This window comes from Gracilinanus agilis, chromosome 3 (genome assembly GCF_016433145.1).
Source record: "Gracilinanus agilis isolate LMUSP501 chromosome 3, AgileGrace, whole genome shotgun sequence".
NCBI lineage: Eukaryota > Metazoa > Chordata > Mammalia > Didelphimorphia > Didelphidae > Gracilinanus > Gracilinanus agilis.
Window position 1 is genome coordinate 298,571,911 of NC_058132.1, and position 24,757 is coordinate 298,596,667.

At 40.6% G+C, this 24,757-nt stretch overlaps 2 protein-coding genes across 2 annotated transcripts in view; one reads left to right on the plus strand and one right to left on the minus strand.

Annotated features, from left to right (window-relative positions):
- Positions 1-8,301, plus strand: part of TMEM163 (transmembrane protein 163) — a 295,232-nt gene extending 286,931 nt beyond the window's left edge. Inside the window, exons 7-8 of the mRNA XM_044666616.1 lie at positions 7,189-7,330; positions 8,241-8,301. Of these exons, the coding sequence (XP_044522551.1) occupies positions 7,189-7,330; positions 8,241-8,301 (203 nt within the window). The remainder of the gene's footprint in view (positions 1-7,188; positions 7,331-8,240) is intronic.
- A 9,642-nt stretch (positions 8,302-17,943) lies between these two features.
- Positions 17,944-24,757, minus strand: part of MGAT5 (alpha-1,6-mannosylglycoprotein 6-beta-N-acetylglucosaminyltransferase) — a 242,317-nt gene continuing 235,503 nt past the window's right edge. Inside the window, exon 16 of the mRNA XM_044669910.1 lies at positions 17,944-19,635. Within this exon, the coding sequence (XP_044525845.1) occupies positions 19,437-19,635 (199 nt within the window). The 3' untranslated portion in view covers positions 17,944-19,436. The remainder of the gene's footprint in view (positions 19,636-24,757) is intronic.

Here is a 24,757-nt window from a genome sequence, read left to right on the forward strand (position 1 = left end):
TGATAAAACAGGGAACTTGCTTTTTCAAGAGAATCTTGAAAAATTTGAAAAGTATGACTAACCATCACGTTTGATTTGGGGGTAGTCCTTCAAGTTTGGAAGCATAAATGAAAAGAAATTCCATCTTCTCCAATGGGTCATTCAATTAGGGAACTCATGTCAAGAAGTGGTATTTAGATATTTAAAAATAAAATCTCTTTGGTAGGTAGGAGGTTGGTGTATTTGCTTCTTCTTTAGGTACAAGTTCTGCTCATTTTCTCATCTTATGGGATCTGGGGTTATATCTTTCTATATTCTCATAAAAGTCCCTCTTCTACCTCTCAACTCATTGGAGATCTTTAGGTTCTTTGAACAGTTTGGCATAGAGAGTATAGAAAGTCCTGGACTTGGAATAAGGGGGGGACATGTGTGCAAATATTTATTGTCTTTGGCCCCTATTATGTGGTTGTGGCCACTCACTTAATCTCTTAGCTTCAGTTTCCTTATTTGCTAAATGGGGACAATAATATCACCTACCATAAAGAGTTGTGAAGATCAAATGAGATAACACACATAAAGAGCCTTTCAAACCTTAAAGTGCTCTCTGCATGCTAGTAATGATTATTATTGCTAATTAGTGGTCCCTAACACGGGTGCTGTTTATTAGTAATGGTCATAATTATTTTTATGTAAAATAGAGGTGCCAAGTCTGAGGCAGGCACTAGAGTGAACCATTAAAATGGCGTTTGGAGATATTTATTAAAATAAACAAAAATACAATAAAACATAGATACAAAACTAAGTCAATATGTAGCCCGCAGAGTATCTCACATACAGATTAGTGGCCTGTTTCTACCAAAGTTTGTTAACACCAAAATGAAGCACACTGAAAACCTTAAAACGCTATCTAAAATATTAGCTGTAATTATTATTGTCATGTGCCAATCCAGTTATTTTCACCATCTTGTCATCTAGCTGCAGAACTAGACTACCTCATTTTCCACTTATGTATATCCTCAGTGAAATCTTTTGGGGCAGCTACAGGGTGTAGTGGATAGAGTACTGAGTCCGGAATCAGGAAAACTAAAGTTCAAATTTGGCCTCAGACACTTGGTAGCTGTGTTACCTTTGGCAAGTCTCTTAGTCTCCTCATCTGCCAAATGAGCCAGAGTCGGAAATGGCAAGCGAACTCTGGTATCTTTCCAAAGAAAACCCCAAATAGGACCACAAAGAATCGGATATAACTGATCGAACTAAAAAAACGACTGAACAACAGTGAAGTCTTTTCAATGACTTCTTGAATGCCAGGCTTCATTTTTAATGGGATACTGCTGGCTTGTGCCCACTCAAGGGTCTTTCTCTGTTGCTCTCTGGAGTTAACCTGTAATTCTGATTCTTTGAGATCATAGTGTTGATTTGAAGCCATCTAACAACACCAGGAGAGGTGATCCATGTCGAAAATGTAAGTGGTTCCCTAGAACTGTTTAAATAAATCCATAGATGAGACCGAATTATGTTTGTGACCCTGCTCTTTTTCACTCTGCCCTCTTACACTTTTTGCCCTTGGTAAAAATAGGACATTGAGCTTGGGTGAGTGGGAAGAGGTCTGACTTTGTGTGTTTTAATGCTTGGCCATGAATATGTGTGAACTAGCTTTGTCTTCATGGAGCCGAGTGGACATCTAGTGGTCATGTTAGGAAAGAAACATTAGTCTGTCTCCTTCCCTTCCTAGACTCACAGAATAGTAAAATGTTAAACTGAAGAGTTTTTAGAGAGAATCTAGTCTAATACCCTCTTTTTAAAGATGGGAAAATTGAAAGAGAGAGACAAAATAATTTGGTCAGAGTACCGAAGCTAGTCCACTCTTTGAAGCAAACATTGAGCATTGATCTAAGGGATGTCCCCCATGAGTGCTCCATTATAAAGATGGGAAGAGTCAGGGTTGAGAAGCTAAGGGGAGGAGCCTATGCTGGTACATATCTCTTCTTCATCCTATTTTTTCTTTATGATTCCTTTCCCTCCCAAAGTTCATAAGTAAAGAAACAACAATGAAAAATGAGGAACTTTCTGTCAGTGAGACTGATCTCAGCCAGTTTAAAGGAATGGAGATATATATATATATGTGTGTGTGTGTGTGTGTGTGTGTGTGTGTGTGTGTGTGAGTGGTCCACCTCCTAAGAAGTTTTGTGGTTCCTCATGTCTACATAAAAATCTAATCAATAGAATCTTTGTTTTCCAAGATAATGAGCTAATCTTCAACATTATTTGGTGTGAAAAACTTTACATGGCACCCCTCTTCAAGGGCAGCTAGATAACACAGTGGATAGAGTGTATTGTCTACAGTCAGGGGGACCTGAGTTGCAAGGAATATCCCTAGACCTGTGTTGGCAAACCTATGGCATGCATGCCAGCCAGAGGAGGCTGCTCCCCTCCCACTTTCCAAACTTGCCTAAGGATATTTCTCTCATCACTTGCCCCTCTGCCCAGCAGCCCAATGGGAGCACTTCTCCTCTTGTCTCTGGGGTAAGTGTAAGGAGGTGCCTCACATGTGTGTGAGGGTTGCAGTTTGGACACTCAGTCTCTAAAAGATTCGCCGTTACTGCCCTAGAGTATTATTATTCTCATTTGTAAAATGAGGAAATGACATTCAGAAAGGACCTTGCTCAAGATCACCCAACTAGTATGGATTTGAGTAGAGACAAAAATCCAGATCTCTTCTGGTTCTTTCTCCAGTGTTTTTCTCATTATATCATGTTGCCTCTTTGGTGGTAACAAATTAAAGAGAAAAATGGTGCCCAATCTTCCTCACCTGGGAATAATGCATTTTAGCTGTGGTCAGAATAAAACATACAAAAATGACTTCAGATGAGCCCTTTTTGTGATGGGTAGTGGTGGCGATGATTCTGTTGAGTTTTCAGGGAAAGAGCTCTAGTCTCAGTCTGACTCCAGACACAGATGGCGTCTTGTTATATGCCTCAGCACATAGTACCTGTAGTCACACCATCAACTTTTCACTAGTGATGAACACATAAGTTTGGAGCAGATGACTTGAGTTTATAATAAATGTGCAGAGAAAAGACCTAGAACATCAACACTTTCCTTTCCTTTCTTTTAAAAAAAATAAAATCCTTACCTTCTTTCTAAGAATTGATACCAAGTCTCTTCTAGGGACAGCTAGATGACTTGTCTTGTGTTCAAATCCAGATTCAGGCACTTCCTAGCTATGTGACCCTGGGAAAGTCACTTAACCCCTATTGCCCAGCCCTTTTGCCACTCTTCTGCCTTGGAACCAGTATACATTATTGATTCTAAGATAGAAGGTAAAGGTTTTTTGTTTTGTTTTTGTTTTTGTTTTTTGTTTTTAAATCTCTCTTCAGGGGGCAGCCAGGTGGCTCAGTGGAAAGTTACAGGGCTGGATTCAGGAGGACCTTTGATTAAATCTGTTCTCAGACAATTCCTAGCTTTGGGACTCTGGGCAAGTCACTTAACTCCAATTGCAAAGCTCTTACTGCTCTTCTGTCTTGGACCTTATAAGAATTTAAATTTAGGTTTTATGCTAAATATGAGAATTCTAAAGTAATATTGTGGTCACAGATTTAAAAATATTACAGCTGAGGTCAAAATGACTTTTACAGCTTTATTTACAAAGAGGTGGAAAGAGTGAAGGTGGAAAATGTAGATAAAGAGACAGAAAGTACTGCCTAGCTACCAATACCCTGAGTTTAATCCTAATGTCTCCAGACCACAAATGTGAATCTGAAAGCGAATCTCACCAGAACCCAAAGTCCTAATTAGGAAGCCAAAATCTGAAGAGCCAGGAGATGCTAAAGAATCCACTGAGAATCTTCATTGCACAAGAGGCTAAGACCTCCAAGAATATATCACCAGAACTCATGCTGAAGGGACTGTCCTTCCAAAGCACTATTGAACAGAGAGGGTCTCTTCCCTGAAGAACCAAGGAAGGAATCACTCCACTCACCACCGCAAGGTCCAAGGAAAGAGTCTCTTCCTCCAATCTGGCTCACCAATGCAGAGTCCCAGACCAAATCCTTGAGCAGGCTTTTTTTAAAGCAGTTTTCTCGATGTCACTTCCTGTTGCTCCCCCATTTTACAGGAATCAATCACAGTCTTTCAATTTGCCTAGCACTGCCCAAGGGGAGGGGGGCAGGCAGTGGCCTCTGGAGTTGTCACCCACTCTAGCAAGTGACTTGTGAACTCTCATACTTAGCAATTGGTACAGTACTAAGTAGGGGTACTTGAGTTTTTGATTGAGTAACTTAAAAGTTGCTGATTGATAGAATTCAATTCACTCTCCACAACTTGAAACTAAGACAGAAGGTAAGGGTTTAAAATATATATCTTTTCAGAGAATAAGCGAATGCTAGAGCTAATAATGACCTAGTTGAACCCTTTCATTTGATCTGTGGAGAAACTGAAGTCCATCCAGATAGATGAACTAACTTGCCAAAGGTCATACAGGAACTGGAACTTAAAGCCAAGATATCTTCATGCCCAGCACAGCTTCCTTTTGAGCACACTCTGTTGTCTTTAAGTGATTTGAGTTCAAATTCTGCCAATAAGCCATATCATCCAGGTGACCTTGGGCAAAGGTCTCTCTCTCTGAATCTCAGTTTCCTCATTTGTAAAATTCAAGGACTAGACTCAATCTCTTATGGCCCCCTTCCATGTCTAGATTTGAAGCAGGGATGTGGGGGACTCAGCTCTTCCCAGGTCAATTATTAAATTTTCAGCATAAGCATTTACTTCTCAGAGAGTGGCAACTGCTCCGAATGGCTAGATTTATCATTTCGTTGATTGTCTAGACCAGTGATGGGCAAACTTTTTAAAGAGGGGGCCAAAGGAAAGGAAATGCTTACCTCTTAGTCTGTTTCTAAGGTAACTCTTTCGAAGTTTCATTGTATTGTATCTTACTCATTGTATTCGTCAGACTAGGAATAATGTCTCACAGGTGGATAGAATATTTCAGGGGGCCACATCTGGCCCGTGGGCTGTAGTTTGCCCATCACTGCTCTAGACTTAGGAAAATGTTAAAGATGTATATTCAACTAAAAAGGGTACATGCATCCATCCCTTCCCACCCCGACCCTCTGCCATGCTGGCTTCAATGGTTACTAGCATACCCTATATGGCTTGAGCTTACCAGGAGGGCATTGGAAGCCTCAGGGAATGAAATAAATCATCACCAACCCGGAAGCCTGGTAATTGTAAGTGAATTGATAATAATAATAATTGACATGTATATAACACTTTAAGGGTTGCAGAGTACTTTAGAACCATTATCGTGCACCCTCATTTGTAAAGGGTCTTTAACTTTACAAAACACTTTACATGAGTTATCATATTTGATCATCACAATATCCCGATGGCTTATTATCTGAATTTTACTAGTGATGAAACAGGCAGAGATAGGGTAAGTGACTTGCCCACAGTCACTCAGCCAGTGTCTGAGGCAAGACTTGAACTGGTCTACTACTCTGATGACACGTTACTGTCTGGTGGAAAAACATGTACCCTTGGATTCAAGTAAGAACTGCCTAGGGTTAATTGAGGTGGTTTCTGGCACAATTGCAACCTCTCCTTAACTGAAATGCAGAGAGTAGAAGTTTGTAAAAGGTTGACTCTAAGGAATGCTGATTTTTCCTCTATGCATAGTCTAGCTGCTCAGCTGCTGGCCAGATAAAGTTCTGGGATTTCTCTCTAAAACCATCTTGAGGGGGAAACTGGGTAGCTCAGTGGATTAAGAGCCAGACCTAGAGATGAGAGGTCCTGGGTTTAAATCTGTCCTCAGACACTTCCCAGCTGTGTGACTCTGGGCAAGTCACTTGACCTCCATTGCCTACCCTTACCACTCTTCTGCCTTGGAGCCAATATACAGTATTGACGCCAAGAGGGAAGGTAAGGGCTTAAAAACAAACAAACAAACAAACAAACAAACAAACAAACAAACAAATAAATAAATAAAGCCACCTTGAAGTGAAAAGAGTGAAAGATCTGCATGACTCTTTATCTCCAGCAAAACCCCTCTTGGACTACTTTCTCAGTGAGTACCACAGATTCTGAGGTGCCTCCCTTTCTCTGTCTGAGGAAGCCATGCAACTTCTAGGCTGGAGGGATGGGATAACTTTGGTTTTGTATCCCCAACACATACATAATGCATTACATCCTGGTTTTTTATGGGACAGGGTCTGGGATTTCATTGCTTGAGGAAATCCCTATAGAGAAACTCCCTCCTCTGAAGCAAATTAATTTTTGTGATGGGATAGCTAGGTGGTACAGTTAATAGAGCTCTAGGCCTGGAGTCAGGAAAATCTGAGTTTAGATTTAGCCTCAGACCTTACCTAGCTGTGTGACCCAGGGCAGGAAAGTTAAGCCCATTTGCCTCAGTTTCCTTATCTGTTAAATGAGCTGGAGAAGGAAATGCTGAACTGCTCTAGTATCTTTGCCAAGAAAACCCAAATGGAATCATAAAGAATTGGACATGACTGAAACAACAACAATTAAATCTGGAAATTTGGGGTCATTGAGACTCTCGTACTAAGTAGGTGCTCAATAATTTTCTTTTTGAGGGGCATCTGAGTGGCTCGGTGGATTGAGAGCCAGGCCTAGAGATGGAAGGTCCTAGGTTCAAATCTAACCGTGGGCAAGTCACTTAACCCTAATTGCCTAGCCCTTAGCACTCTTCCACCTTGGAACGAATACACAGTATTGATTCTAAGATGAAAGCCAAGGGGTTTAAAATAATAATACTAATTTCTTTTTCAAATTGAAGAAATCATGAGGATTATTAGGTTCTACATCAGGACCTTATTTGTAAGATCACACGGGACTGAGAATTGTGGGCTTCAGACCCATTTCTAGCATTAACTAAAGAAAGTCTGTTCTTTGGGCCTCCATCTGTTAAACGAAGAGGGTTGGAATAGATTCTATTTAAGACTTCTTCCATTTTGAATGTTCTGCTATTCTTTTATGTCCATGTGAAGTCCTTAAGGGAATTTTTTGAGGCTTCTGAGAATTTGAACATTTACTCTGAAGTTCCAGATGTTCGCCCTTTGAGGCAAAGTGCATGCCCCGGGAAGCTGTCCAGAGCTCAGCACATTCTCAGGGTCTGGGTTCTCTTGTATGATGACTGAGATGATGGCTGCCAGAGTCAAATGCTCTTTCTTTGAACGTTTTGCTTCTCATTTCCAGGCTTCAACTCACTTGTGGGTGGAGTGATGGGCTTCTCCATTCTACTCAGTGCAGAAGTATTCAAGCACAATGCATCTGTCTGGTACCTGGATGGCAGTATAGGAGTGTTGATTGGACTGACCATTTTTGCCTATGGAGTCAAGTGAGTCGAGTTCATCCTTTTATTTTTAACTTGCTCTTCAAGTGTACTTATCCATCCTCTTCCTCTAACCACTCTCCCATTTTATGGCCAGGGATAAGCAAGTAAATGTAAGAGCTTAACAGTACTGCCTTAAACCTTACAATATTAATGATATTAATCCAGAGGCTTGGGAATCTCTTCCAGGCCATTAAGAGAGTACATATTCCGTAGTAGCTTCAGTACACTGGGATACAGATACTGAAGACATATTTTAAATTGTTTACTTTAACAGTGAGTGAGTATGATACCCGGCCCCCTAATAGCCTATAAAAGCGCAGTCGCCTTTCGCTAAGCACCTAACTGGGGATAGTTAGAGTCATTGTATCTAATGATACGGAAGAGAAGCTCAACTCCTTTATCAGAGCTTTGGGTATGACGTTCAAAGTTGTAGTGATTTCAATTGGAATTAACCATTTCTAACAGCCATTTTTGAAAAAGTCTAAGTGCTTCTAAAGTTCGGTGTTCTACCTATGGTTGAATGGAGTCAAAACATGGGGACAAGGAAAGCTCAGGTCTCACCTGTATTTTATTATTACATTATAATATATTATATTATCATAATATTTCTCGATTATAACATTACATATCACCAATGTATTATTCTGTATTTTAGCACTTTTACAATTTACAAAGTGCTTCATGAATGTTCTCATTTGATCCTTCCAACAACCCTGGGCAGTAGCTGCGGTTATTGTCCCCTTTTTTCAGATGAATAGCAGTTAAATAATAAAGTAAATAGCAGTTAAGTGACCTGCCCAGGGCAATGCTAGTAGCTAGTATGTATTTTTGAGACAGGATTTAAGCAGGAATGGTAGCCCGACTGATGGATGGTCCAGTATTGACATGACCTCGTTTTGGTTTTATTTTTCAGATTACTCATCGACATGGTGCCTCGGGTGAGGCAGACCCGCCATTATGAAATGTTCGAATGAAGTAGCATGAGGACTCTCAGAAGTACAGGCAGATGGTGCCAACATTATTTAATTGAACATCGAATTTCTTTTGGGGGAATTTTCTTTTGTAAAGTTTGTTCTGATGGGAAGTAGATCCATCAAAACAGATAAGTCTGGACACTGCTCATCCCTCAGTACCACAGGCTCCCTTTCCTCATTAATGTGCATCAGCAAACCATGCATAAGAGAGGGGGATGAGGTCTTGATTTGGCAGCCCTAACTAGCGGACACTTTTTTGTTTTCTAGAGGGAAAATCTCATGAGTAGGAGGAGATCTCTACTTAGTAATCGAGGTCCATTTTGAAAGAGTTTCACATGTGATGCTGGGAGCTCTGTTTCCACTCAATGGGAGTAAGGGGACCCATTGCTGTATCCTCCCCAGCTATATCCCTCCAGAGACATCTGAGTATGGCCCTCTCCTAATTTCTAACAATGTATTTAATTGGTTTCATACTATTTTACTAATCTTAAATCTTAATCAGTTAGTTTAAAAGAAGCCACTCTATTTTTAAAGCATTTAGTGACACCTGTATGAGCTTTGCATGGACCAACCAAGCACATACCCCTTTTCAATGACCTTCGGAACTTGAAAGTAACTATTAAAATGGATCCAGTTTTTGAGAAGTAAAAACTGAAGTCTTTTATTTGTAAAAAAAATAAAAATTATATATATATATTATCTATATGCATATATCTATATGCCCTGTTAAAAATGGTAAATGGTATATGACGGTGTGTTTGTGATGGTTCACTCTTCTCTAAAGAACAGGATGTTTTCAGTTTGTGTGATTTGTTAGATTAGACTTCTGTAAAAATGTTCATTCAACACAAGGCATTCTGTACCTCTAACACTGTTGCTTCTCCAAAGTGATGGTGTATGATCAATAAAAAATCTATTTTATATGGCATGGGGAGATAATATTTTAAAGTATGTTTCACTCTGTAAGTGTGAGGCTGGCATTTCCCTGGGAAGGTGCTTTCCTTACCCTGCTTGGTCTGTGATTTCGTTGCCGTGTAATAATTCCATCCACTGATGGAGATCAGAGACACCTCTGCAGCTTTTAGAGCTGCTTAGAGGCACAGAGAGATTATGATTTGCCCATGGTCACAGAGGTAAAATGTATCATAGGTCTTGAAGTAGAACTTGAACCTAAGTCTTTCTAATACCAACTCTGGCCCTCTACTACATCATGCTGCCTCTCCAGTCAGTGACTGTAGAGTTTGAAGAAAATAAACAGATCCTACTGAATATAATCCTTTAATCTCGAACACTTTGGGGTTCTAAATTATTGGTGATAAGGAGGAGATAGGCGTATAGTGGTAGGGAACAAGCATTAATTGAGTGCCTATTATGAACCTGGCACTATATTATCTCTTGATCATCAAGACAAAACCATGAGGTAGGTGCTATTATTATCCCCATTTTATAATTAAGGGAACCAAGGTAGAGGTCAGTGACTTGCCCAAGGTCTCATGTGTAATAATTGTCTAAGGCCATTTTTGAACTTGGGTCTTCCTGACTACTACCCTAGACTGGCATGGTCTAGAACTCTATTCATTGGGCAACCTCATTGCCTCTGGTAGTAAGTTTTTTTTTTGTCAAATACTTAAAGAGATTAGGGAGCAGGAAAGGTACCATGAGAGGGAGAGGGCACTTATTTTTAGGATTAACTAAATGATTGCTGAGGTCTTTTCCAACTCTTAAATTCTGGGATTCTCTCTTTAGCCCCCTGCATAGATGATCAACTCAATAGTTTAATTTTGGAGTGAAGAGCCTGGAGACCTCGATGTCGCAACATCAGTAGCCCACGGTTAACATTAGCAGAGGTGGCATTTGAAGTAAGCTCTTCCGATTCCAAATTTGGGGCTTGTTGCACTCAATCAGCATGACTTAGCAGTGAGAAAAGCAAATATAACTTTGGGCTGCTTTAACAGATACATGGGTATTGTCACGCTGTAGCCTGCCCATGCCTATGAGAGTACATTTGGTTCTGGCATAATATTATAAGAGAAATATTAGTTAACTAGGTATGAGCTGAGGAGAACAAGAATAGAGAAGGATCTGGGAGAGTTTAAAGAATTGGGATTATTTGGTTTAGAGGAAAAAAGAGGTGGGAGGAATAGTGGGGGGGGGGAGAGAAATGATAGATGTCTGCAAATACTTCAAAGATTGTCATGTTGAGGAGAGATTAGACCCCATTCTCCTCAGCCTCAGAAAAACCAATGGGGAATTATCCAGGGAGGCCGATTTTGGCTTAATATGTAAGGAAGAACTTTCTAACAATTACAGCTACTTAAAAATGGAATGTAGAAATCATGTTGAGCTTTAAGGTTTACAAAGCCTTTATCTCAATACAACCCCAGGAGGGAGGGAGGGAGAGGGAGGAAGCAGAAGAATTTCCTCATTTTGGGGTGGTGTGAATCAATCTTCCCCAAATGCAGTTTAGCCACTGGTCTGTAACTTATAGACACTAAAAGATTACGACTTGCCTGTCGTCACACAGCCTGCATGTGTTAAAAGTAGAATTTGGAGTCAGAAAGATATAGATTCATGGTTGGCCCTCTATATAATATACCATATTACCTCTCTACCTAATTACATAGATTAGGAAGCTGAGACTCAGTGACTTGCACAATACTCCATATTGGCTCCAAGGCAGAAGAATGGTAAGGGCTAGGCTGGTGATGGCAAACCTATGACACACGTGTCAGTGCCATTTTTTTTTAACTCTTCCCTTCCTTCTTGGAGTCAATACTATGTATTGGATCCAAGGTAGAAGAGTGGTAAGGGCTAGGCAATGGGGGTCAAGTGACCCGCCTAGCTGGGGTCACAAAGCTGGGAAGTGTCTGAGGCCAGATTTGAACCTAGGACCTCCTGTCTCTAGGCCTGGCTCTCAATGCTCTGAGCTCCCCAGCTTCCCCCTCAGGTCCATTTTCGATGACACACGGCCCCATGGGGCTGCATACAGAGAAGTATGGAGCCATGTGCCAAGGATGAAACATTTGTTGTAGTGTAGTGTAGACACTCTGTGCACTATAGATGACAATTTTACCTATTTTAGTTTATTAAAATCAGTTATATATTACAATTATACATTTTTGTTATTTAAACTATAAATATTGTGAAATTATGTTTTTTTTCTCGAAGTGACACACCACCCAAGTTATGCTTGGCTTTTTGGCCAATTTTGACACACCAGCCTCAAAAGTTTGCTCATCATTGGGCTAGGCAATGAGGGTTAAGTGACTTGCACAGGTCACCCAGCTAGAAAGTGTCTGAGGCCAGATTTGAACCCAGGACCTCCCATCTCTAGGACTGGCTCTCAATCCACAGAGCTATCCAGCTGTTCCCTTGGCCCAAGAATCTTAAAAGGATACCTTCAAAGGAAACTCTAACCTCCACAGACCACTCTTGGGATTCTTCCAGCTTTTTCTATACTACCTCTAAAGCAAATCAGAAGCAAGAAGGTTTTGGAACTGAGCTCCAGGTCTGAAGACCCTCGGGAGCCTAAGGATTAGATTCTGATCTTTATTAAAGCAGGATACAAATGAGAGCTTTTATTCTTCACAAAGCTACTTTCCTCAACCTAGAGAGGTAGGCAATAGAAACAATTATTTACATTTTAGAGGGGAAGGGAAGGAGCTACAGTGTGGCCTTTAACTCCCTTTAGTCACAGTGGTTGTTCTCAGAGGAGAATACACCAGCTCTCCTTAGACACCAGGCTCACTGGCTTTTAAAAATAGCTGTGCAGAGCGGCTAAATGCTTAAATGACAGTGTGTGGGGTGGGAATTTGGTTTTTCTTGGGCTATTTTACTAGCTGGATTTTAGCAAAGTATTATTATATAGGATTCAAATGCTAAAATGAGGCTAGTTTCCCTAGCTCCCTATAGGGACATCGAGACTGAAGTTGGTGTGGGGAATAGTAAAGAGATCCCCAAATGAGTATATGAAATCACTAAACTTGTGGTTAGCCCCATTTCCTCTTGAACCACTTCCTCTGGTCACGCCATCACTGACTAGTTTCAATGGGCTGTATTTTGAGCAACCAAACAGAATCCGAGTGCTGTACATGTATTCTGGATCTCCCCTCCAAACCAAAAATGAGTCCCACAAGTCACACAAGAAAAAAGTTTATTGAAAAATAAAGTTCTCCCTAGTTTTCTCTACAACAGTGAAAAACAAGCATCGTTTTCTATGCCAGCAAAGTACATTCAGACATTTACACCTTATTTTTAGAATCCCGGACTATTAAACCTCAGGAACTGAACAACAGGAAATAGTTGTAACCAGTATTTGGTGAGCTGTGAGCTGCTTGAAGAGTATAGTGGAACACACCAGCCTGCATATTTAAACTAAGCTTAAAAGTATCAAGGTTATGAATTCAAACTAGAACAGAAGGGACGTTACATCCTTTGGCATCAGATTTACCTTTCACCAACACATTGCTCTTAATCCCTGGACAGACTGTGTAAAAACAAAATTAAAAAACTTCATGGATTCCAGCTATCCTGGAGTTTGCTACTTTTGACTAATATCAGTTGGTTCTGAGGTACATAGAGATGGATGGCAGAATGTCACCTAGCTAGACCGCCCCCCTTTAGCCTGAGGCCCCTCTGTTATGCCTCAATCACAAGACTCTTCCCATGCCATTTTTGGCTTCCTTAACTTTCTTTTTTTCCCCCGGTTCCTCTAAAAGCACCATTTACAAAGGTAAAGTTGGCAATGCTAGTTATTAATTTCCTGAAATCCTTCTAAAAATGTGGCTCCCCTTTTGGTTTCTAGAGATTGTTCTCTTGCCCACAACTCCCCATTCGGTGGATAGAGGGCCATTCCCATGACTGCACAAGTTCAAGTAACTGGGACAGAGGTGGGTGACAATGCAGTACATTCCATCTTCCTTTATTTGAATCCACAAAAGGGGAGAAGAGCAAAAAATGTCCTCTTGTTCAAAATGCAGTCAAGAGGTTTTTATAGCATGTGATTAGTTTAAGTGTTCTTATATCTTATAATTACAGTTGTATGGGTTGGGGCACATAACAGGAATAGCTTTTTAAGTCGATTGCTGTTCCTTCAAGGGACTTAGCAGGCAGATGAGTCAGGTAAGGAAAAGTCCAGAAACCAGGGAGGAAAAAAAAAACCAAAAAAAACCCCCAAAAAAACACCAAAATGACTAACTGATATTTCCGTAACAACTGATTTAATTTTAAAAGAACGTTAATAGCCTTGTCCAACTCTTGACCTCTTTGGGAATTATACACATCCAACATTATGTTTGCCCAAGATCTGGGGGATGCTTTTTAGAATTCAGTCTCCTTGGGACTTGAGCAACTGCCTATGAGACTTCATTCCTTTATGTTTGGTGCAAAAGTCATGAGATGACTAAACAACCTAGAATCCAATTATGGTGATAACATGACTGCTCACACTGGGTACTTATGGATTTCCCCCCCATCCAGCAGGGGGCAGTGGGATACCCTAGAAAGCAGGGAGAAAGAGTTCATCTCTACATTGAGTATCTGAAATATAGTTAAATCTCATTTATTTGAAATTCAGAGGGGCAAAAATAAATCAACATTGAAAGGTGCTTTTCATTCGATATATAATTTCTACAAGGTAGAGGACACTTTAAAAATTAAATAAAAAACCTGTATAAAGGTACTTATGGATGAGGATATTTGTGATAAAAACCAGTTGTGAGTAAGAGAGACCCATCCCCTAATACTTCGTTTCCTTTAGGGTGAATATGCAACTTATTTCAAGTAAGCCAACCTGTTTCAGGTCACAAAGTATTAGGAACTCATGAGTTAGAATTTAGATTAGCATGGTCAGGTGCTTCGGGTAGTCTAGATGGGTAATCCTTCCTAGGTCAGTTAAGAATAGTATTTTCACTTAGACACTTTCAGATCAATATACATGGAGTGCATTTGCCTTTATTTAATGTTGTGGCAGGGCCTGAAATGTTAAGGAAACACTTGGTCCTACCTAAATTAGCCTTTTGAAATGAGCCACAGAGAGCATAGTATTTTGGCCATGAAAAACCTGATTTTCCATTTCCCTTGGTGACAACAAGAATCAGACAGTTTATTTCAGCTTTGGGAAATTGCTCTCTTCTTAAATTACATGTGAATCTATTTCCATTTGCCTGTCTCTTCAAATGAAGATGCTTTATAGCCATCTAAGGATGGATGGGACTTGAAGAAGGCCTGTTAAATGAATTTAAATATGCTTTTAATTAATAAATAAAATAATCCAGGCTTAGGACAGAAACATACACAATGGAGCCTGTCGTTAACAAAATAAACAATTTTCTAACAGTTGAGAACTTTTCATTAAAACGATCCCCTTTATCCATGGGGAAAGCAAGAGTTTCTCTCCCAGGTTTAGATACAACCTATTACTATGAGAGAGGGCAAAATGTTGAAGAAAACCAGCCAGGCCTTTGGAAATAGCAGTCCCTGGGAGAATGGTTCGAGTTAGTCTTTTCTAAAGAGCCTATAATTGTAACACAACACAAAATTTTCAGTTAGACTTTTAACTCTTAACTATTCTCCTAAATTTGATCTGGGACTCACTGAAGTATTGATAAAATCTCCACTTAAGAGTTTAAAAAAAATCAATCAGTCCCCCAATAGGTCCTTCAAATACTTGAAAAAAAAGGTGCCCCCCCCCAACCATGGCATCCTATTTTCCCCTTTATGTTGCCAACAACATAATATCCTAGAGCCAAATTTTCAAAATCTCAGTAGATCTGTGGTTCTTCTTTTAATGCCAGTCCACTCATGGTGGTCATTTTATAAGGGCATTCCGTGATCTCTGAAGGGCTGGGTGAGTACCCCTTCTATGTCCTCCTAGCACGAGGCTGAGAATTGGATGTGAACCCCACTTTCTCATTCAGGGCTCTCTTAATGGGACTATCTGATCAGAGGAAAGCCATAGAGAGTAGACTTTTGCAAAGGGAAGTTGATCATCACTTTTTCCCATATTACTTTTTCCTGCTTTGTTCATTTGTGGAGACAGAAAGGGCATTTTGGAGAACACATGCTACACACATCTACATTTAGAACAAGGTAGACCCATGTGGCAGAACTGGGGTTCTGTTATACTCCTTCAAACAGCCTCTGGCTTCCAACATAAAACCCCAGAGAAAAATGAAAAGGCACATGATTTAAACAATAAATATCGTCTATGAAACAGAATCTGACATTTCTAAGCACGAGGCCACGTTCGAGAAAGAAACAAGTTATGGGCAACAGCAGCAACAAAAAAATCTAAGTAAAAATGCAAAAAGCCTCTTCCTAAATGTGCAAATCAAGTTGCATATATGAAATAAATGAGGTTTTTATTGGCATTTAAAAACAGTGTCTATTTCTCCACTTTACCTTTCAAAGGTAAACTTTTTCTGTTAACTGTCTTTAATAAATTATGTTAATTTCTTTCTTAAAATTTCTAAGATCTTAGGATCACAATGGAAAAAGCAGAAGTCACTTGGAACAAAAAGGTACAAAAACAGAAAGGAAAGTCTAGGAGAGCTATGCTTACAGCTTAGGATAACATTGGTTATGCTTAGGGGCTTGCATCCCCCCCCACTCCCTCCCCACCCCACACATTGTCAATGACTACAAATTTGCTTAGGATTCTATCAAGGTCTTCATTTGGCTAAAGTTACTGGGCAGGGATCTGAAAACTCCCTGTCCAAAAAGGAGGAGGGGTCTGTGTGATCAGAGGCCATCTGGATCTTCCACCCAGAGGGCTGACCTAAGTCACTCCTTTTGTCTTTCCCAGAAGGAGGTGGGAGGAAGGCATAATATAAAGTTGTCATCCATCTCCTTCAACAGCCAGATGACCAGATCAAATGCTCTCATAACTCAACAGATTACAGTTGTGCCTTTGGATCTTTGGTCTTGGTGAAGGATAAGATCCAAATTTCATGGCCAAGGTGGGAGAAAAATGCCCTGGGCAAACCACCAGATTGACTGTGACACCAACAGCTAGTCCTCACAACGGCCCTGTGAGGTAGGTAGTTCAAGTATTGTAATGCCAATTTTACAGAGACATTTAAGTGACTTTCCCAAGCCAAAAAAAAAAAAATACTGTCGGAGCTGGGGCTCTAATATGGGGCCTCTTCAGACACTAAGAGCCGTGTCCTTCATTATCACACCCTGTGGGGTGACCAACAGATAAGGCCTGTCTCCAGTGTGTACTTGGGGATAAGAACTAAAGGAACTGGAAGGACTGAATCTCAGAATTTCTGAAGCAGCAGTTGCTTTTCTCAGCGGTTGCTTTTCTCTGCTACCTGACAGGCAGGATATGTAGGAGAAAACGGCATTAATTGCTGCAGTGCTTTCCTAGTGACCAGTTTCATCTCTGACCCCAGGAAGGGGCCTTCGCAAAAGAAGCACACAGAGAGAAGCACACCCCCCCAACCCCCCCACCCTTTGTCAATTTCCAATGGCCCTCGCCTTGAGCATGGGGGAAACTAGCCTTTGTCTCCTGTTGGCCAGAGCTGAAAAATTGCGGGGCTCCCTCTGCTGGCCGCAGATAGCACTGGTGGCTTCCTGGCTTCTACAAGACAATGCACACAAGATGGCAGTGTCAGCTTGTCAATGGGGATGGGGAAACAGGTGGGCTCCTTTGGACTCTTCATACAGTGCCCGAAGCAGGTCCCTGCTCTCTGTCTCCAGGGTAGATAGATGATGGGTGCCTGAAATGCCACAAGGAAGGAATGCAGGGGTGTGCCTGTGTACGTGCCCTCACTGCCAAGGGCTTTAAACGAGATGCCTCTTGAACTTGGCACACGCCTCACCACAAGGCTCGGAGAAGCAGCATCGGAAGGAAAGTCTTGTGTCAAGAATAAATGGCTACTTATTTGATATACCCCTGCACCAAATGCCAATGATAGGGATCTCTCTCTTATGACTAAACTTTAAATATCACCACCCGTGCATGACCAGGGCTGGTGGGGTGTGTGGAGGAGGGAGAGTGAAGAAGTCGATTCAAAGTCACTTTAAACTCTGGGTCTTTGGCAGCCCAGGCAGAGCTGAGGTCATCATTAGGTATAATTGAGGAAAAGGAATGGGGTCACCAAAGCAGAGAGAAATCTAACTTCGCAGGCACAAAGATTCATTAGCAAGGTTCCTTCTCTTTCTTGTCCCTACCGATTCTATGGACCACATCTGCACAGAAGAAGCCAAGTATTCCCAGGGCGACCTGAGTATTTCTCAGATCTGAGTGGCAAGGATAGTCCTGTTTCTTCTTACTGAACTAGACATAAAGAAAAAGCCACTTTCTTGCTTCAAATTCCTATATCCACCCCCAATGGGAAATGAAAAACAGGGAAGGAACATCTGATAAAGAGATATTCCCAGGGGCCATTTTCCTTTGATTGACAATATATGTTTGGATTCTTTCATCTTCCTATCAGGAGATATACATTTAATAGCAACCTTCTTGCCTTGGTTTTAGACTCTGCCAAGAACCTGTCAGTTGGCCATATGGAAATCTACAGAACTTTGTGGGACCATTAAGTTCATTCAGATAAAGAGAGAACAACGGATCATCTTCCCAACCATGTCTGACTCCCTCTTTCAGAAAATTAGATGACTTTTTAGGAAGTTGATTAGCCAAATCAAAAAGCCAACAGTGTGATATAGGTCTGGGCAGCCTGAATTACTGGGTGAGGGGAGCCCTAGGGCTAAAGGAGGTGAAGCCCTCATGGATACCTATACAGGCAAAGTTATCTGTGTTCTATCCATTCACACTTTCTTTTTGGCTTTTCAACAAGGATCCACAAAGACCTCTTTTTGTCCCACAAAACCAAAACCAAATGTTGCCCTTTGAGGACCCCCAAAAGTGAAGATTCAAGTGTAATAATTTACAGCTATTTATTCTTCTAAAGAAGCCTGTCCTGTCTCTTTCCTCCCTGATCTCTGTAATACTAGACCCTCAGGAAAGTATCACCCAACCTGAGATCTTTAGAATGTGCTCTGGTCAGGAAGGAGTAAGCTGATCCTTTCCCAAAGTTACAACATTACTCCTGCCCATATGATTTCACATCAATTATTTCCCTCAGAGTAAGAGGCTAGTAAGTCTTTAAGTCTTAGGGTGGGTTATTCAATCTGATCCTTTCTGTTTTTCTTCTCATCTCCCATCCCATCCGGTAACCTTTAGGTGAAGGGAAAATAGAACAAACTGGCAAGCAAACATCAATATTGTTCATACAACATTGACTCCTTGCATTGCTTATATAGATTCCTGGAGCTGAGGGGCAAGAGAGAGAGAGATATTTTTCTAGTAAAACTGTACTGCCTGATGGGTTTAGACTTGAGGCCCTTAAGGGCAATTCCCCAAGCTCTGCTATTGCCAATAACAAACTAATACTTTTTCCAGTAGCCTGAGCCCTGTCTCTCACCTTTGCTAAGGAGATATCCAGGTAAACTGAATGATGCCTTGGAGTGTGTACCATTTGGTTTTAAACAGCAAAGACTTTTGTCTGCTCAATGATTTGTAGTTCTTTGGGAACCTACTCAGTGCTCTAGCTCCACTCAATCTGTTTCCCTGACTACAGCTGTACATCAAATTCTTGGCACTTCTTTCCCTTCCTCCACCATCCCAAACTAGACTGGAATGCTATTTAATGAAACTAGAAGATGGACAGTAGAAGGAAAAAAAATGCATTATTCATTCCCTTCCTTCCCTAACCCTCCCTAACCCTCCCACAAATAAATAAGTTAATGGATTTAGGAATTTTTCCCACACAAGATTCTTCGTGATGGTCTTAACTTTTTTTTTTTAATGAAGTATGGAACTTCATTTTTTTTTCTTTTTACCCAAGAGCAACTGAATGGTTTTGGAAAAGCCTCACCACAGTTGCTCACTGAAGATTTTTTTTAAAAAATCCTGACCATGAGGAAGTCAGTCAACTGCACTGTCTCTACTTTGTTGCCGTTTAGAGCTCCATTTTGTTGTTTTAACTCCGCCCGTAGCAAAACCAACATCTAAACTAAGACACCAAAGAGTTCTGGCAGTTGGGCCAGTCCTTGGGCTGCTCTAGCCCTCCCTGCCCCCAGCTATGTTCCTTCCCAGTCGAATCAGTTGGGGTCTGGGACTTTTGCTGCTATAGGCAGTCTTGACAGAGAGCTACTTGGCCCTTGATGTAGTCCCTGCAAGGGCATATCCTCTTGTGCTTGGGGTGGGCTCCTGCGCAGCTAAACAGCAAAAGATCACCTTGAAACACACAGTGTTTTTTCTTGTCATCATATGAGGGCACCAGGATGTCATTGGCCAGTTCTGTGGTGTGGCATATCACCTCATACCTATAAAGGAAAGGACAGACATGGAGTTTAGATCAAAGTTGAAGCTTGTTTGCCACTAGTGTCCTAGAAACAAGTTACCAGAAATTCAATTGCCTCGATGGACTATTGGTGAAGTCAAAGGAGTATTTAGTATGAAGTCAGAGAACCTGGGCTCAAATACTAGGTCTGTTGCTTATGACCCGTGTGGCTTAACATCTTTGGATGTCAGTTTTTTCATTTGTGAAAGGGGTAGACTGGACTAGTTGATCTCCAAGGTACTTTAAACTCTGAATTTTATGGTCTGTCTCTCATGCTCCTAGTTGAGAGCAAGCTTGGTGAGTGACCTAGTCACAGAGCTTGTCTAAGGTCAAAGTCAACAATACCTTACTTACATGTTGATTATAAACAAAACTCAACATCTTTATCATTACCATCAGTTGCCAATTGATAGCCTTCTATTGGATATCATGAATTTCACAATAAAAAAATAAGTAATATTAAGGATATTTTTACTTCCCCAGTCACTAGAGGGCACAGTGCAACATCCTAGACAGTAAGAAAAGATACATATTCTTCTACTGAATATATGAAATAGAATATTTCATTAATGTGAAATTCAGAGGATCAAGTATAATTTTGGTTTTACCACAAATGTGAGAGGACAGCATCTGCCCTGCAACCATTCACTCTATCACTCCCTTCCAAGTCTTTGCTCAAACTATTTCTGAAACTTAGAATGTCCTCCCACCTGCTTCATACCTCTTGAATTCCTGCTTATTCTCTAAAGTCAATTCAAAATGCTACCTCTTCCAAGAAGACTTCTCTGATTCCCAAGGTTGGAAATGACTTTCTTCCTTCCTTCTGCTTCATGTAGCTCTTTATTTTATAACATGTGAATGAATTTAAGATAGTCTACATTAATCCCATCTGGGTGTCTCCACATGTATGTATGTAATGTAGGTCTTATCTTCTTAGTAACCTATAAACTCCTTGAGAGAATGGATAATTTTTTTTTATTTTGTCAATAAACATTTATTAAGCACCTTCTATATTCTTTTTTTTAACATTTAATAATACTTATTGTTTAGAAAAGTTAACATGGTTACATGATTCATGCTCTTACTTTCCCCTTCACCCCCCGACTTCCCCCCCCCAAAAGCCGCTACGCATTTCCCCTGGTTTTAACATGTGTCATTGATCAAGACCTATTTCCAAATTGTTGATAGTTGCATTGTTGTGGTAGTTTTCAGTCTACATCCCCAATCATGTCTGCCTCAACCCATGTGTTCAAGCAGTTGTTTTTCTTCTGTGTTTCTACTCCTGCAGTTCTTCCTCTGAATGTGGGTAGCGTTCTTTACTTGGATCATTTTTTACATAACTTTTGTAGCCTTCCCTTCAGCACTGAACACTCTCCTTACTGGGTGGTGGTTGACACATAAGAGGCAGTTAATAAATATTTTTGTTAATGTTGTTCATCAATCATTTCAATCATGTGTGACTCTTCATGACCACATTTGGGGATTTCTTGGTAGAGACTGGAATGGTTTGCTATTTCCTTTCCCAGCTCATTTTAAGATGAGGAAACAGAGGCAAACAAGGTGAAAAAAACTTGCCCAGTTTTACACAGCTAGTTTCTGAGTCCAGATTTGAACTCAGGTCTTCCCAACTCCAGGCCCAGTGCTCTATCCACTGGGCCACCTAGCTTCCCTAATAAATAGTGATTGCATTATAAAGAAGTAATATGTCGTAGTAGATAGAAATCCTGGTTTGGGAGCCAAGAAGTCTCAATTCTTTCCCATGGTAGCTGTGAGCCTGGTTGAAAAGTGGGCTAGTAAATGTGTAACAACAGGGTGTCCCTCCAAAAGTATTCAGGACACACTTTTTAGTTTACTCTTCATTATTAACACTCTATTGAATCTAGACAATCAACAAAACAATACAATCAAGCCTTGATTTGTAATATTTGGTGATTTCCCATTTGTAAATACTCACACTGAAAATATAATAATTGCTTTGAGCTGGCTCCAGCACACTCCTGGATCTGGTATAAGTCTCTTGACCTCTCAGTGTTCTAGACAACCAGAAGGCTATCAAGTTCCAAAGGAGGTGCTGACCTGCCCCGAGAGGTGTTTCCTCGCCTGAGAATTTAAGTGAAACCACTGGCCCAGGCCCTATTTCTAACCCCTACCATCTCTGTGAGTCTTTCACATATGCATTGCTTGTCTTGTGCCTATGTCTAGCTCGTAATGTTCTATGGGACAAGTCTTGGTTAAGAACTTGGTGTAATCCCCAATTCCTGCTTAGGAATAGTAGTATAGCAGGCATTTGAGGTTCTTCTACCTTTACCTTCAAACTGAGGCTATGTTCAAATGTTAACTCAAGTAACACCTCTTCAATGGTGGCAAAGCCTGCTCCTGCCCCATCGCACTGGAAACTCCAACTGCATATAAGAGTTAAAGACTTCACATGCTCACTCCCTGGAATCCTTAACTAAGCCAAAAAACACCAGCTCAGTCAGCAGGTATTAATTAAGTGACATAGGAGCATTTCTAAGGAGGACATTCCAGTCTCTTATCTCCAAGTTGCAGTTGTCCAAAGTTGCAAGCAAGAGGCACACAGGAGGTTTGTGGCTTCTTTTGAACTCCTAACCCTTTCAGCTTCAGAAGGCTAGGATTGGAATAAAGGTCACCTGTCATGAGGGGATCAGAGAGGAAGAATGGAATTTACTAATTTCCTAAAAGGAAAAAGAATGTCTGAGATTCTGTGGATGATGCAAAATACAGTGGATCCTTATTAACTTCTGGGCTTGGATTTTTACCTCTTTGTGATTGGTTATGATGGAGCCTTGCCTGACTTTGAGGGTTACCCAGAGAAGGGATGTATTTTTCTTGGTAGTTCTGAAAAACTTCCTGAATCTGTCTCTCCAAACTGGTCCTTTCCCTACTGACAAGGGAAGGAAAGACCTCAGAGAAGGATAACCTTCTACACAGGACCTTAGAGATTTGTCTAGACTTACCATTTAATTTTATAGATAAAGAAACCAAGGCCTAGGAAAGTTAAGTAACTTGTCTAAGGTTATAGATTTGTAGTAGAGGTGAAATTGAACTCAAGTTTTCTGGCTTGAGTTCAGTGCTCTTAAATTCAGTACATTTCCCACTATGTCATAGTACCGTATTTGCCTTCAGTTTGCCCAAAATGGATGGAATCTGTTGGCAAAGATGTAGAATCCACCACTGAATTCAAAAGGAATAAATGATTCCTTCTCTGAAGGAGGAACTAGCTGAAAAGAGATACTTCAACAAAGAGCCTAGAGGCTGGGACCTCCTAGATAAAGTCAATAGCTAGAAGCAGTTCAAGCTTTAAATAATCTAAATTTAAATCTAACTAGTGGTACCCTAAGAAATATCCATTTTTCTCAAGCCTGATTCAACCTACTTCACTGGGGTCTCATTATCTAGAACACATTCTGACTCAGTGTGAGATTCTTTATTACACAGGTTTATCTTGGACACCATCCAAAGTAATTTGGTTGTTGGAAGTACTGGAACGACCTCACTATTTCCTGGTGTCACCTACCACCTGGTTCCAAGGCTTGGAATCTGAACACAGCATTAAAAGAAAAGTTCTGGGATGGGGACCCATCAGGCACACGTTGCTCCCACTGTTAGGGCAGCTGACTTTTAAGAGCACACCTCCGTCCAATGAGGGCAGAGGACAATAATCATGCAAACAAGACTAGTGGTAAACTCACTAATAAAGATGATTACAAAGCAGTTTATATCCTTATGGTTAAATATAAGACACGGAAAAGTTCACAAAGACAAGGATAATAAGCAATAAATGCTTTGATAAGTTTCTGCAAAGGACTCTTGAGGGAATAAGACGATCTGTTCAGTTAGATAACTCAGAAAAGAAAGGACTTCTTCCTCCACCATCCAACTTCCTGCCAATCTATTGGCAATCTTGTTAAAGATCTCCTTGTATTTATTATCTCATGTATCTTTCTAAGGACTCTTTAGTTTAAGAGAGTATCTGAATCATCACTCCAACTTTATAGATGAGGTAACTGGAACTCTTGAGAGGTTAAAGTGCTTCACTCAAGACATGTAGCATGTCAGGGAGAGTTATACCTAGGGCCCATGCATACTGAACTTGCACTACAATTCCTGCTTTTCCACTGTTTGCTTTGTACATTAACACATGTCCCCACATTCTCACATGCTAATGCATGCTGTGCGCTTGCGTGTTTTCTCTCTCTATCTCTCTCTCTCTCTCTCTCTCTCTCTCTCTCTCTCTCTCTCTCTCTCTCTCTGTCTCTCTCTCTCTCTGTCTTCCCCCCACCCCCCTGGGTATATGCATTCTCTTTTCTTTTTTTCCCCTAGCAGTCACAGTCATGTAGGACAGAGACTGTTTTCCTGGAACTGAGGCTTTTTGAAACAATCAGCAGTTGGGTTACCTTTAACTGCTCTTAGAAAAACAAAAGAGTAGCTCCCAAACATCTGGTTAGACCACCTGCTTCCTACCCTATGTTACTGGAAGTGACCCAATCATATGAACTTTTCTTCTGTGCTTTTCACAGTGATTTCTAAGCATGACATGAGACTGGTGCTCATACCAGTTATTGGGAACCAGTACCTTGAAGAGCAATGTCTAGTGGCTGGAGTTCAATTTGGGTTCACAGTCTCATGAATGTGTCTTTATTCGAATTGTTTCCTGGGTAAAGAACATTATACATTTTCTTTCCTCTACTTATACAAATGCTACTTTTTCTTTTTAAGCCTACTACCTCATTCATTCAACAAAAGCTGCTTGAATCTTCACTGATCTCACATTCTTCTAAATTCATATATAACTGATAGTCTGTATGACATTATTTAGCATTCCATTACACATGGCTGGCCTTACTGTTTTATGTAGTCTCTTCTACATTAGTCTTCCCTACTAAATTCCAAATTCCTTGAGGGAAGGAATCACAGTCTCAGAATATGAAGCTGAGAAGAATCTTAGTTCATTTAGTTGAATTGCATTCTATAGATTAGGAGTCCATAGTCCAAGAGAACTCCCCTCTTACTTCCTTCCCATGTAGGAATGCCTCTCTGAGGAAAGCAAGGCTTTTATGCATGGATGTGTCTATATTCATGAT